The 14,720-nt window shown below is 38.2% G+C and overlaps 1 protein-coding gene across 2 annotated transcripts in view; it reads right to left on the bottom strand.

Moving 5' to 3' along the window:
* The window catches only part of pxdn (peroxidasin), a 96,106-nt gene that overhangs the window by 8,164 nt on the left and 73,222 nt on the right, over window positions 1–14,720 (bottom strand). For both annotated transcript variants that reach the window (XM_008118527.3, XM_008118531.3), the window contains 3 exons: window positions 12,187–12,321; window positions 10,789–10,997; window positions 9,147–9,264 (listed from right to left, as the gene is read on the bottom strand). In XM_008118527.3, coding sequence (XP_008116734.2) covers window positions 9,147–9,264; window positions 10,789–10,997; window positions 12,187–12,321 — 462 coding nt within the window. The remainder of the gene's footprint in view (window positions 1–9,146; window positions 9,265–10,788; window positions 10,998–12,186; window positions 12,322–14,720) is intronic.

Genomic DNA, 14,720 nt, shown 5'->3' with positions numbered 1-14,720 from the left:
ACTCTGAAAACCCTGTTGTAGGGTCAGAATGAGTTGGAAACTACTTAAATGCACATGACAGCAACAATATGACATATATTTGCTAAGTTTTGAATATATTTCAATTGCTTAAGTGTTTAAAATGTTTAATCTGTTTAATATTTTTAACATTTGTGTTATATATAGTTATACTTATATTATGTTTTAAATTATACTGTAAGCTGCCGTGGGTCCCACACTGAAAGAAAGGCAAGGAAAATAAATAATTATAAAACATTAATAGTTATGACTATTGAGCCTAATAATGAGACACACAATGTCTTCATGTGTTGTACTGCAAATGCAATCTCCTAGTCCTTCTTTGTTCCTCATTGGCTCTGACAGCTAAGGCATACTGGGATAGCAGAACCCTGTGTGATGTAGTTGTCTTCATGAGCCTCTAGCAGTCCTGGAGACTTGTTTGGTATGCAGAAAGCAAGGGAGGAAAGACATTGGTGGAATAACCTGTAAGTATAAAATGTTGGTCAGCAGAGACCAAAGAAATTCTAACGAAATGATTTTGCATTGGAACAACTGGACATTTTGACTCCCATTTTAAAAACCCACAAAAGCAAGGGAGTGTCGAGACTTAAGCATCTGAATGGTTTTACAGCAACATCTCAATACATAGATTGGGTAATGCTAAACTAATAATTCAATCTTTTTGCTTTTTATAGGCATTAGTAGTGGAGCTGAAAAATCCTATCAGCACAAAAGCTGGGGGGTAACGAATGTTGCAGAAGGGCGGAAATCTCAAACGCTGAATGCTTTCCATTGAAATACAGGCAGAAAAAGAAGTCCATCCAAACTCTCCTATTGCTTCTCTATTGTTTCCTGCTGCTTTCATGAGGCATAATAGGCTTACTCCAGAGTCCAGGGGATTTTTTTAATATCACTTTGGGAAACAAAAACATGAAACAAAAATGTCTTGCATCACGTACATCACGTCATCCTTGTTGCCTGTTCATCATTCCCATTTTTAGGCAGATATTAAAGAACACACTTCAACTAAACTACATCTGTATTTTATGAATACTTTTTGTCACAAAGGGAATCGGTTCCTAACTTTGTAAAACCATCTAATTCAGAGTTATATCATTATCAGCAAAGGACCTTCATGCACCGATTAGTAAGGGAATCTTAAAGTCAGAGTATGAAAAAGTTTTCCTGGTGCTGCTTAAAACTTTTTCTTGAGCAAATGTGATGAGCCTAGTTCTTACATCAGTTCGTCTTATGATTATTTCAGGAGATGTAGGTTGGTTCTAGAGCCAATGTGGTACAGTAATTTGTGCATTTGATTAGGACTCTGGAAACCAAGTTTCAATTCCCCGCTTGAGCATGTAAACCCACTGGTTCACACATTATCACCCCGAGAAAATCCTGTGATAGGATGGCCTTAGGATCACAGTGTTGGAAATAAGGATTGCACACAGCAACAGCAGCAGCAGCAGCAACAACGGTTTCAACCAGTGCACTTGCCATTAAATGTAAAATGATATACCAGGTCAAACAGTGTCGATCCCAATGGAGGACACCAAAAGTATTAGGAAAAGAAATAGAACATGCCACCCCACCCCGGATAGTGATAACACAACCTTTAATTCTGAGCAACTTGCTGAGCTGATTAAATTAATATAAATTATAAGACTGCATACAGTGCAGACCAGATGACAACTACAGATAGAACAAAACTCACAGTGTGAAGATTTGGCATTAACTTGAAAAGAACAGTGGTTGACATGTGTTCTTTTTATCATGCATTTTATTCTGTTGGTGTAATATAAAAATCAGTATAATGTTCCTGGAATTCATTAGACTTGCTGTTTTGTCTAATAAATGGTTTAATCTTTCATCCCACCATGTTACTTGAGATAAGAAAGGATAAAAAAGTCAGCCAAGGCCAAGAGAAAAGAATGCAGATTTGAAACATCTAATTTTGCAATAATATATGTATTATTATTCTCTTATGAGAAACATACTCCTGATTTATAGCAGAATAAATGTTGCCTATTTCAGAAAACACTTGTTTTTAGAAGTATTAATAAAATTTTATTCATCAAGAATACTGTAATACAGTACAACCTCATACACAAAGGAACAATATCTGTAGTTTCACCTATTCACATTTGTGCAATATATCCCCTGGGATATATTGGGGGCCCCAATGGCGCAGCGGGTTACTGCTGAGCTGCTGAACTTACTGACTGAAAGGTCGTCGGTTCAAATCCGGAGAGCAGGGTGAGCTCCTGCTGTTAGCAACAGCTTCTGCCAACCTAGCAGTTGGAAAACATGCAAATGTGAGTAGAGCAATAGGTATCGCTCTGGTGGGAAGGTAATGGCGCTCCATGCAGTGATGCTGGCCACATGACCATGGAGTTGTCTACGGGCAATGCCGGCTCTTTGGGTTAAAAATGGAGATGAGCACCAACCCCCAGAGTCAGACATGACTAGATTTAATGTCAGGGGAAAACCTTTACCTTTACCTATCCTCTGGGAAATTGTATAGTATGCTTTTGCCAGAAGTTACCATAGAGTCACCCTGGAGGACCTCACAAATTCCTAGAGAGGATAGCTCTCTAAGAAATTCTAGGTCCTCCAGCATGACTATGGTAGGTTCTCATGGAAGGTGTTCATTTCAGTAAGTTTAGTTATTATCTATGGTTTCTTGTTACCACAATAGGTTCAGAAACATATATTCCACTTAATGTGTTGGAATAGTTCAGTCGTAGAAGTACTACAAAATACAGGATTCAGAACTAAGAACCCAAAATTATTTTTCTATAGGCTTAGTAGTTATGAACATTCCTCAAATTAATTATGCAAATGTATTATGTGATTTTCTGAATGTATGGTATAAATGTGCACAGGGTACTTTCTCTTGTTTGGTTTCCTCCCAACCAGAGAAGGAAACCTAAAACAAACTCTGTGAAATACATATGGTTTCTTCATTAGGAGCCTCTACTCTCTTTGCTCTTTCTTCTAATTTGAGAAGAGGAATCTTTTTGGCTTCTTCTGTATATAATGGTTCTTTATGCAGGCTTGTATAAGCTGTTACTTCTCCTTTTCCTGGCCATTATTCAGGGCCGGAATGAGAGTTCCTGCCATCTGCAATTTTTCTCATTTTGGGTCTCTTGCACAGTGGAGGGCTGGAGGCTTTCATACACTGATTCTGTCAGGACACAGACTCCTCTTAAAGGGCCACACACAATGAGTATAACAGATTCACTCTATTTTTTAAAACTCCAGGACCACTCTGTCCAGAGATGTTTCTGTGACAAGGAGGTGACACATCATATTCAGGCAAAGCATTTCTTAAAGCAAATGAGTATCTCTTTCATCCTTCTTATCTCACAACAACCATTTAGGGCATCAGGGGTCTCCTCTGAGACTCTCAACTATACTTGTCTCTGGAGCAAAACCTCTCTTCATCATCCCAAAGATATGCATGCATTTTATTGTAACTGGTCCATACAGGTTTCTCTTGGAGCTCTTGCTTCTCTGAAACTTAGCTTCCTTCTTTGCTCTAACCTTGTTGCCTTCTGTAGCTTTATGCATCTGTACATCATAAGCATAGTTCATTCCAGGGACTCTTTCTTATAGCTTCTCCATGAAGCTTTCACAGTATCTTCTGCAACTATGATTTTATATGGGCATTATTATACAGACACTTGCCATGGGCTCTGGTATACATAAAGTAGTACCTGGCAAGATTTTTTGTGCTTTTGTGTTTCTTTCTCTGTTTCCATTCTCTCACACTCTGTGTGTTTTTATACTCATCATGGCATTTTCTCAGTAGCTCATAAATAAATATTTAAGACATTGGGGTTCAACTGCCAATCCAGCAATTCCCTCTTCAGGATGGATTTAGCTGTTCTATGTCTCATTCGGGGTGTCACCTAGAACAGGCATAGGTTTACAAACTTCTCTCTTTAGATCAGTGGTTTTCAACCTGTGGGTCCCCAGGTGTTTTGGCCTACAACTCCCAGAAATCCCAGCCAGTTTACCAGCTGTTAGGATTTCTGCGAGTTGAAGGCCAAAACATCTTGGGACCCTCAGGTTGAGAACCACTGCTTTAGATGAGAGAAATTGACGGGTCTTTTGCCATTTGTCAGCTAAACCCATAGTTTGTCTGGGATCCCATTTCAACCTGTGATGGTAGTGTGTGTCTACATTGTAAAATGAATGCAGTTTGACAGAACTTTACCTGCCATGGCTCAATGCTATGGAATCATAGGAGCTGAATTTTTACAAGGTCGTAAGCTTTCTCTGCCGAAGACTGCTGGTGCCTCACCAGACTACAACTCCCATGGTTCCACAGCATTGCCAGTTAAAGTGGCATGACACTACATTAATTCTATAGTGTAGCAGCCAGAAACGTCAACTTTTTAATATATACAATGTTTACTTCTATTACATTGTTTTTTCATTCTCCAACTCAAGAAAGGAGGAGAAAGAGTAAAAAATAAGTTAGGAGTGTGGTGTGGACTGAGAGCATGACAACATATTTCTAGGAAGGCCAGTCAGTTATGTGTGTTCAATGATGGTTGAACATACATAGCTGAGTAAATGTGTTCACTGTGTGAGGCATTAAAAAGCTGAGGGCACTTTATATTTCAATATCGCAAATAGTCCTGCAGTTTCATGGAACATATTTTCCTCCTTACATAAAAGAAATTTTGTCCTCCTAAGTACACATAATACTCTTAGAACGAAATGTGATTTACGTTGGAACAAGTCCTAGCGCACTGATGAAATGTTATTCTGTTCATGAAATGATATTTTGACCTGCACATTATTATTTATTTTTCTGAGGCATCCTCTACAGTAAATGGCTTTGAATATCTTGCTGGAATGTTTCACATTTAAAAGCAGCCAATTTATATCTGTACTTCAGCTGGTATGAATTAATATTATGGTTTTACTTTACTTCCAGGGTCACTTCTGATATTACCCACACCACTTTTTGAAATATGTTTAGCAAAGGAGTAAGAAAACTGCCACAAAAATCTCAATAATTACTCAGTGTCCATACAAAAGCATTTCCAAAAGAGAGACAGCACAGGGTTGCTGTGAGTTTTCCGGGCTGTATGGCCATGATGCAGAAGCCTTCTCTCCTGACGCTTCACCCACATCTATGGCAGGCATCTTAAGAGGTTGTGAGGTCTGTTGTAAACTAGGCAAGTGGGGTTTATATATCTGTGGAAGGTTCAGGGTAGGAGAAAGAACTCTTGTCTGTTTGAGGAAAGTGTGAATGTTGCAACTGATCACCTTGATTAGCATTTAAAAACCTTGCAGCTTCAAGGCCTGGCTGAATCCTGCCTGGGGGAATCCTTTGTTGGGAGGTATTAGCTGGCCCTGATTGTTTCATGTCTGAAATTCCCGTTTTCTAAGTGTTGTTCTTTATTTACTGTCCTTATTTTAGAGTTTTTTAAATACTGGTAATCAGATTTTGTTCATTTTCATAGTTTCCTCCTTTCTGTTGAAATTGCCCACACACATGTGGATTTCAGTGACTTCTCTATGTAGTCTGACATGGTGGTTGTTAGAGTGGTCCAGCATTTCTGTAGATGCCTGCCATAGATGTGGGCGAAACGTCAGGAGAGAATGCTTCTGGAACATGGCTAACATGGCCCAGAAAACTAATAGTAACTCAGTTATTCTGGCTGTGAAAGCCATCAAAAACACATAGAAACAGCACATAGAAGACATATGTTCTCTCATATGTCTTCGTTTTTGTTACATTTACAATGACCTGGTCGTTTTTGTTAGATTTACAATGACCTGGTCTTCTCAGAATATTTTAAATGGTAGGCTGGTATCCAATAGATGAGTCTGTGGAGGAAAGGGATAGGAAAACAGCATATGAGAGGGTGGTACATGAATTTGTATGCCTGCATTACAGAAGTGATGAAGTGGAATGGTTAAAAATCTATATCTATCAACATAAGTTTAATGAGACCCAAATAGCACAATACAAGTGCTGCTTGTGGAGGTGAGGGTTAATTGTTTCAGTGATCTCCAGGCACTCCTATGCACATCAGTTCTGTACAGGCACAGAACCTTGATTCTGCATCTGAGCTTAGTCTGTAGAGGAATCTGTCTGCTGTACTGTGCATATTCAAAGAACGTTGTTTTTGACTAGTTCTTTTCAGTACTAAATCTGGCATAACCAGAAAAAGAAGCCACCAGATTGAGGGGAGTGGGATTGGAGTTTAGTGTGTATCCAGGTAACTATTTGAAGAACTACTCTTGCTGTTTTTGCAAAGGATTTCTTATGCTACAATGGGTAACATAAGACAACAAAGGAGATTGCCCCATCAAGCAGTTATTCTTCCTGTCCAGTCTTCACTCTGCTACTTACACTTCATTCCAATTTGCTTTGCTTATATTTGTCTTCCTCACATTTTATTATCACCATATTCTAATATTTGGAGACCTTAAATTACTTCTTGCACAAGAACACAGAATTCCTATCAAGTTCTTAAGTTTCTCTATTTTTAATTTAGATTTGGAAAGACAAAACACAGATGGTATTCAAAAAGTCTGTTTTCAGGGAAAAGTACATCGCCTGTCCCCATAATATTTAGCTGAAACTGTCATAGTATATAATACACTGTTTCCTGTATATCTGTCCAACTCTTTTGCAATTATGAGAAGTATGAACAAGATCCCTGTCTTTCAGAATTTATTAGAAGGCATAAATTACCATTATGGTCTAACCATACATTTGTCTTTATAAATCACAAAGAAGATGTCATATTCTGATTTTTAAATTTTCTTTCAACTAACCAGTTTATACTCTCAGCACGAACACTCTGTGTTCAAATCCAAAGCCCTATATATAGTAAGGAAATCATTCTGCATTCTTATAGCTTGCTAGTAAAAACTTTTTTTTTCATTTGATTTTGATGCAGCCATTGGCATTGGTGTCAGGGTGACTGGGCAGTAATTGTGGCCCCCTCCCCTCTTTTGAAGATAGGGACAACAGTTGCCTTATTCCAGTCTGCTGAAACTTCTCCTGTTCTACAGGGCTTTTCAAAATTATTAATTTTGAAAAGGATGGTCAAGGTGGATTACTTCTGTCATTACTATCCTTAGTTGTAGTTCATCTAGCCCTGGGATTTGAGTAACATCAAAAGTTACGACTAAACCACACTAAAACATTCCACCTCTCCTCACTTCTTTTCTTTCTTTCTCCATAGTCCATCTTAGAAGTAGAGGGAAAATATCCTCATTAACCACACTCCTCAGCACATCATCTTTAACAGTTGTGACAGTTGCTTAACTTCTGAGTTATATTATGATGAACCTTTTCAGAATAAGTTTGTTCTTCACTGTTCGTATAATCCAAACAGCCAAGGTCTTAAAGCAACATGAGGGGAAATTTCCTTCTAAGTATTTTCTCAATTTTCTCAGTCCATGGCTACTGCAAAACTCCATGGCCAAGGCTATTTAAATGGCAGCTCAGCAAGCTGCAAATGAACCAAGGAGTAGCATCAACATTGGGGTAACAAACCATCATTTCTGCACCCCTCCCCCCCATAAAAAATCCAAAGAATGTTCTACACCCACACAGACTTTAAAACTCTTCAAAAGCAGCAGCATTTGATTCTTACACACAAGTAGCTAGACAGTTCTTTCAGCATACAACTGTATCCTGACCATTAAAACAGTCATTTTTAAGACTCCAGAAATACAGAACTGATGGGAAAATTAATTCTCGTCTTGTATGTATGGCAGACTACAGTAGTCTATCAGTAAATGAGCTTCACTCGATGAAAACTGCTAAAGGCTCATCACTAGAGGAACGTGACCAGCTGGGGACTAAAAAACTGTAATGACAATAATGTATTTAAATAATAAATAAATAAATAAATAAACGAGGAGCAACTCCCAAGTTGACAACGGTTATTTCCAGTGCATTCTACCACAATCTAGGTTACAAAATCTCATTTTGTGCCACCTGGCAGGTTTATGCTTGATCCAATATCCATAAGGACCTTTTATCCCCTACATAAGAAAGAAAACTGGAGTAAAACCTTGTCCAGGTAGTTACCAGCTGCAGTACACTGAGAAGCAACTGGAAACCCTGGAAAATGGAGAACCTAGATGTGCATTCTGGAGTAGAGGGAACTGTGATCACTGGCATAGGAACCACTGCTATGAAGAAACAGGGAGTTGGTGGACTTCTGTTAGGATCATACATTTTCCTCAGACTTAACCCTCTGAGAAGAAACTAAGAGACAGCATGTAATCAGAGGATGGATGCTGTAGCACTACATCAGATTTCTTTTCAGTACTGCAATAGGTGACTGCAGGAGTGGAGGTTGAAGTATCATTAAGAGTTACTGATGAGCATAAATCAGCAGCTTTCCTGTCAAAGATGTGGACAGAGATATCACTCTGTTTTACTGTTTTACCTGTACTGACATTGAAACAATACTACGTTCAAATTCCTCCTTTCTCTTTTTTCCAAGTTTCATAATCAATTAGGACTTCTGAGTGATCAATTCGACTTTGTCTTTAAATTAGAGTTGTCTAAATTTAACTGTCACTCCAGTCATTGGTGGAGCGTCAAGTTCAAGAGTAGTCAAGAACATAGACTATCTCACTGTTGAGAAAGGTGCCATGACTGATGAAAAATTTAATGAAAGGAACTGAAGAAGTTAAATTCCTTCTGAATTTATGAAACATTTCTAAAACAATAAATGTACCTTTTGCACACAAACCTAACTATTTGTTAAGATATGGACACATTCCTAAATTCTGTATGCAAGACAACCACACAAATAAATAAAGTGGAGATGAGCCCTTAAAAAAGCAAAGGGCCTTGAGTCCTATGGTATTTTTGAGGTATTTCTCTTTGTTCTAAACCTCGTTGCTGATTTGTATACTCAGAAAACCACTTCTGGTGATCCTATCCTAGGTTTTTCTTGGCAAGATTTACTCAGAACTTTGCTACTGCCTTTCTCTGAGGCTGAAAGAGGATGACCTTCTCAAGGTCACTCAGTGGGTTTCCATGGCTAAGCAGATATCTTAATAAGTAGTCCAACACTCAAACTATTACAGCAGTAGCAGTTATATTAGTACATGTTTCTGTGTTCCAGTTTCTTTAAAAAAATATTTACCTTGTTCTTGACATTTTCACATGCTTTGAAGGTTTGTCTTCACGGAAACTGTAATCAAGAGAACGTTTTCCTCTAAAGTGGTAAGAGAATGCATTGAATTGTCCTCTGGTTCTGCAGTCTGAAATCAAGTAGGATGTTATGAATCGTATGAAGGAGACAGGAAATCATTATAAATGAAAAAGCAACATAATCTCCTCCCCACAAATCTTCCTGTTAAGTATCCAGTGACACTGGGGGATGGGAGGACTTTACTGACATTGGAATTAAATAAGTAATAGGCACTCAAGAGTAGTTTTTAAATATAAGTCTGGAGTAGTAACTGTGTAAAAAAGTGTGGGCCAAAGGCTACACTAGTATGTGAGGGCACACCAGAAGTGACATCAAATCAGTTTCACTTGCCATTTTGGGTCAAGTTCTGACAGAAAGAAGGCTTTGGCGAGGGTTGAGGTGTAGTGGTAAAGAAAAATTTTTACGTTTGTGTGGGGATTTAGAAGCTCTAGTACAATTTGGGTGCAAAAGCTCATTTCTTTTTATTTTGGAGGAGGATTTTAAGGAACAGAGAGTAGGCTTTAGAACCCATAAAAGTAAGGTTCGAATGTCACAGGTAACATGCAGCCTGCACCTTCTCCACTCCTGGTGTGGAGCCTGCACCTTCTCCACTCTTCCCCTTTCATCATCTTCAGGTAAAGATCTTTTTTTATTTAAGCAGGCAACTGTTTATTAATAGATTATGCAAAGAGTGTTTAATAGGAGTGCTGTGTGATTTTTGTCATAACTGCAATGTCTTTAATTTGATTCCATATTTTTTAAATGATAGTTCATTTATTTTTAAGTTCTATGTCATTAGGCTTTTAGCTGTGTCATGTTTTAACTCTGCAATAAACCACTATTGGAGCTTAGGCGGATGAAAAGCAGGATACACATTAAATAAATAAAGAAGGGTAAGGGGAACTAGCAACATATAAACCCAAACGTAAACTTGATTCACAACTTTCATCAGGAAAAAAGTGTACAAATATGGTAAGCATATTAATACTGCAAATACACTAATGCTTCTCTTACCATTATCAAAGGTAACTGATGGGTTTGGTATTGTTTTCTCCTTAGAAGGGGATTAGGGCAAATATTGAGATACGCTTCACTGTGAATATTGCAAGCTATTGTTTTCTTTCTTTCTTGGATGAGGGTAAGACAAAGCTTGCAAACTGGAGCCCAGAGTGAAGCAGACAATAGATCTTACCAAACAAAACTTTTAAATCTACAATAGTATGTGTTATTAATGTGATGCCCAACTAAAGTACAAGGCCTTATAAACATTTGTGTCACATGCAGTATTCTTCTACTCATGGGGATTTTCCTTGGGGATTTAAACTTCACTTGTCCCATGCCAATGCCAACTTGTAACTCATCCAAAGTCATCAATGGAGCTTACTGGCTAAGTAGAGCCTTTGTTCCATGACACCACAGTCCAAGTTAGGCAATTTTTGTAAATCTCCCACAGAATTTGTGCAAAAATAATAATAGAAGCGTCAGATGTTCCAAAACAGGGCAACCTGGTAATTAATATTTCTGAATTTGTTTCCCTGCCTAATACCTGTACAATTATAATTCAAAGGCTATATGAGTGCCCATGTAACTGTACCTTCACAGCAATCTTGCCACATTCTGAGATCAACTTTAGGAATTTCATGGCAGCTCCCATATCCATGTGGAAGCTCAGCCACCCTGAAAACATCACGTTGGACTTTGGTTATATTGTCTCCATTGTCACACAGAATTCTAGCAAGGGATGCCTGCTTGATCTGAGTCAACTGAGCTGGAGTAAACACACCAGGATTCTCATGCCACAGCCTGCAATTCACATGAAGAATACATCCTTAGACAAAAATAAATTTGAAAATTATTGATAAAAGAGCTATAGATGACAACTTGATCCTGCAAGCCATATGGATTTTGTGTACAGGCAATTCCCAAGTTATGAACAAGATAGGTTCTGTAGGTGTGTAGGCAGTCTGAACAGGTACATTTTAAAGTGTAACTCCAAACACACACACACACACACACACACACGAGCTTTGGATAGCATAGGGAAAGGTTAACACCCCTGTGGTGGTTGTTTGGCTGTCTATGCCCCTGTTCCAAAGAATTCACCTCACTTTCTAGCCCTGTGAGAATTGCATTTTGACAAAATGGGCTTGTTGCAGAAGCAAGGATTCCCCATTTTCTCCATGATAACTCTTTTAGGAGTGGATTATCCTTCTGAGCAGTTTTCTCTTACTTCCGCTTGTCTCAACCCCGTTTCTAACTAGGAATTATTTGCAAGTTGGATGTTTGTAAGTCAGGGACTGCCTGTACATTAATTCAGTCAGCGCTACATATGTGTGGGTTTAACTTTTGCAAATATGATTATTTGTGGATTTGATTAATACGTTCTCTCCAGGAACCTCTATGTCCTCGAACACCCTGGATAACCTAGATTTCTAGATTGCTGTGAGATTAGAGTGATGAAGTAGCTGATGGTGTGTGTATGCTTGCATAAAATTAAGCAGGAAGTATCATTGTTTCCATAGGAAAAACAAAAAAAAATGCGAAAGGACAAGCAATATAGCTCACAAAGAAGAATAAACCAAGTAATTCTACACAAAGATGGGGCAGACTATTAGGATCTACTCATTTATTTAAAGATTTCTCTAATCTCATCAACCAGAACCAGACACAAATTGTTGCTAGGAATCACATAAAAAGCTGATTGATGCTAATCACCAAGAAGACCCCATGCAACATAGTTTGTAATAAATGAACCATTCAAGGCTTTTCTAGAAAATATCCATATCTCACCTTCCTATCCAATACTTCCTCCACTTCATTTGCTTTTTTGTTTTTTTTTTGTTTTTTTGCTAATCTTCACTGTTGTTAAAATCAGAAGTTGGAAATTCTAGTTTCTTATAGCAACTACTAGTCTAATTAAAGGGGAGTCACAGAATTACTATAGCTGGTTACTGTCAAAATTGTACAATTACTCATTTTGCACAAAATTTACCTGTCTCCATTTCGAAGCCGTCTAAACTGTGTGCTCAACAGGCACATCAGTGTTGGTCCCAGTCTGCTACCCGGAACTAAATCTTCTACCATAAGAGCAGGAAATAAATCTATGTTTAGTGGTGAACCATATAATCTATAAGAAGGAAGACAAATTATGTGGATTAGCTAAAATAAATGAATTCAGTAGTGAATTCTGTTTAAGAGCAACAACTGAAAGTTTACAAGAGATGAATAAAACATCAATCTGCACATCAATTGAATAACGTTGTCAGTCCTGATTAAAGTAAATCAACTGAATCAATAGGATTTACCTTTGTGTTGAGTCCAATAGGATTTTGGCTCAGTTGTTCCATTTTTTAATGATTGTTCCAAGCCTTCAGATACTGTATTTCATTGCAAAATAGTTAACCCCACCCCCTCCCCCGCCGCCCCATCCACATGCCTGCCAAGGACAGGTGAGAAACTTCCCTTGCTGCTGACGACAGATCGAAGCTGAGAGAAGTGTGCAGGTTGAAGGCTCCACCCCTCATGCCTTGCTTGAGGGAAGGTGCCTTGTATTTCACCACATAATAGTCGCCCACTTTTTGAAGGGGGAAAAGTGTGACTATTATGCAGTAAAACACAGTATTTGTATGTACAATTCCATGTTAATCAGTGCGAGCAATGTTCTGAAAGTAAATATTATGTGCACTGACACCATTATTGTTTCATTATTTTGTAAAATAAATGTAATGCCTTCTCATTGCTAAAATTAATAAAAACTAGCAGCGCTAATTATTATTATGTACACCAGAACTTAATCGACAGACCCAGTCTTCTGAACCTGAACACGCCCATCTGTATTTTAGAATGTGTTTATGAATGTTGATGTAAGCTAATAATTTTAAATCTGATTTATAATGTACTGTACAGTTTTTATATGTGTGTTTTATTGTAAGCCACCATGAGTCCACTGTTGGGTGAGAAGGGCGGGATATAAATGTTGTAACAATAATAATAATAACAATAATAATAATAATAATAATAATAATAATAATAATAATAATAATAATAATAATAGAGATATAATTTTTAATTGAGTAATTTAATTATCAAGCTCTGGGCTGCTTGGAGCAGAAAGGCTGGGAATGTTTGTAGGAGGCTTCCTTCTTCAGACTCTCCTTAATAATACGTTTGTGGGCAGAAATGATGGAACCCAGATAATTTCGGGGATAGTGAAGCTCCACTCCCCAGAAACCATAGAATGACCATCCACATGTACAGCATCACATACATGAATGTAATCCTTCATTTGTAGAACTCACAAACATGTATTTCCTTTGTAAGTATTCATAAAAGAAATACAAACACGGAGTTTGGTTCCTCTGCTATTAAGAATGGGGAAATCCACTAATAATCTGTGAAATAATCCTGGAAAGAAGTGACAAGTGGAGTGCCGCAGGGTTCGGACCTGGGCCCAGTACTGTTCAACATCTTTAATAATGATTTAGATGAAGGTTTAGAGGACATGTGTATCCAGTTTGCACATGACACCAAATTAGGAGCAATAGATAATACCCCAGAGGATAGGATCAGAATTCAGAATCACCTTAACAGATTAGAGAGATGGCTAAAACTAACAAAATGAATTTCAACAAGGACAAATGTAAGATACTACACTTAGGCAGAAAAAAATGAAATGCAAAGATACAGTTTAGGTGACACCTGGCTCAACAACAGTACATATGAAAAAGATATTGGAGTCTTCGTGGAAAATAGGTTGAACATGAGGCAACAGTGTGATGTAGCAGCTAAAACAGCCAATGTGATTTTGGGCTGCATCAAAAGGAGTATAGTGTCTAAATAGAGGGAAGTCATGGTGCCTTTGTATTCTGCTTTGGTCAGACCCCACCTGAAATACAGTATCCAATTCTGGGCACTACAATTTAAAAGAGATACTGACAAGCTGGTAGGTGTCCAGAGGAGGGCAACTAAAATTATCAATGGTCTGGACACCATATCCTATGAGGAGTGTCTTAAAGAGTTGGGTGTGTTTAGCCTGTAGAAGAGAAGGTTGAGGGAGACATGATAGCTATGAATAAATATGTGAAAGGATGTCATAAGGAAAAAACATATAAGAACTTTCCAGCAGTGGAACTCTATCTCAGAGAGTGGAGGAAGCCCCTTAGAATAAAAGAATCATAGAGTTGGAAAAGATCTTGTGGGCCATCCAGTCCAACCCCCTGCCAAGAAGCAGGAAAATTGCATTTAAATCACCCCCAACGGAAGGCCATCCAACCTCTGTTTAAAAGTCACTGAAGAAGGAGTGTCCACTACACTCCAGAACAGAGTTCTACTACTGAACAGCTCTCACAGTTAAGAAATTCTTCCTAATGTTCAGGTGGAATCTTCTTTCCTGTAGCTTGATGCCATTGTCCCACATCCTAGTCTCCAGGGCAGCAGAAAACAAGCTTGCTTCCTCCTCTATAACTTCCCCTCACATATTACATGGCCATCATGTCTCCTCTCAGTCTTCTCTTCTGCAGGCTAAAC

The sequence above is a fragment of the Anolis carolinensis genome, chromosome 1, assembly GCF_035594765.1.
Source record: "Anolis carolinensis isolate JA03-04 chromosome 1, rAnoCar3.1.pri, whole genome shotgun sequence".
Taxonomy (NCBI): domain Eukaryota; kingdom Metazoa; phylum Chordata; class Lepidosauria; order Squamata; family Dactyloidae; genus Anolis; species Anolis carolinensis.
Note: the sequence above shows the minus strand (reverse complement) of the source record. Positions and strands in the feature narration are given on the sequence as shown.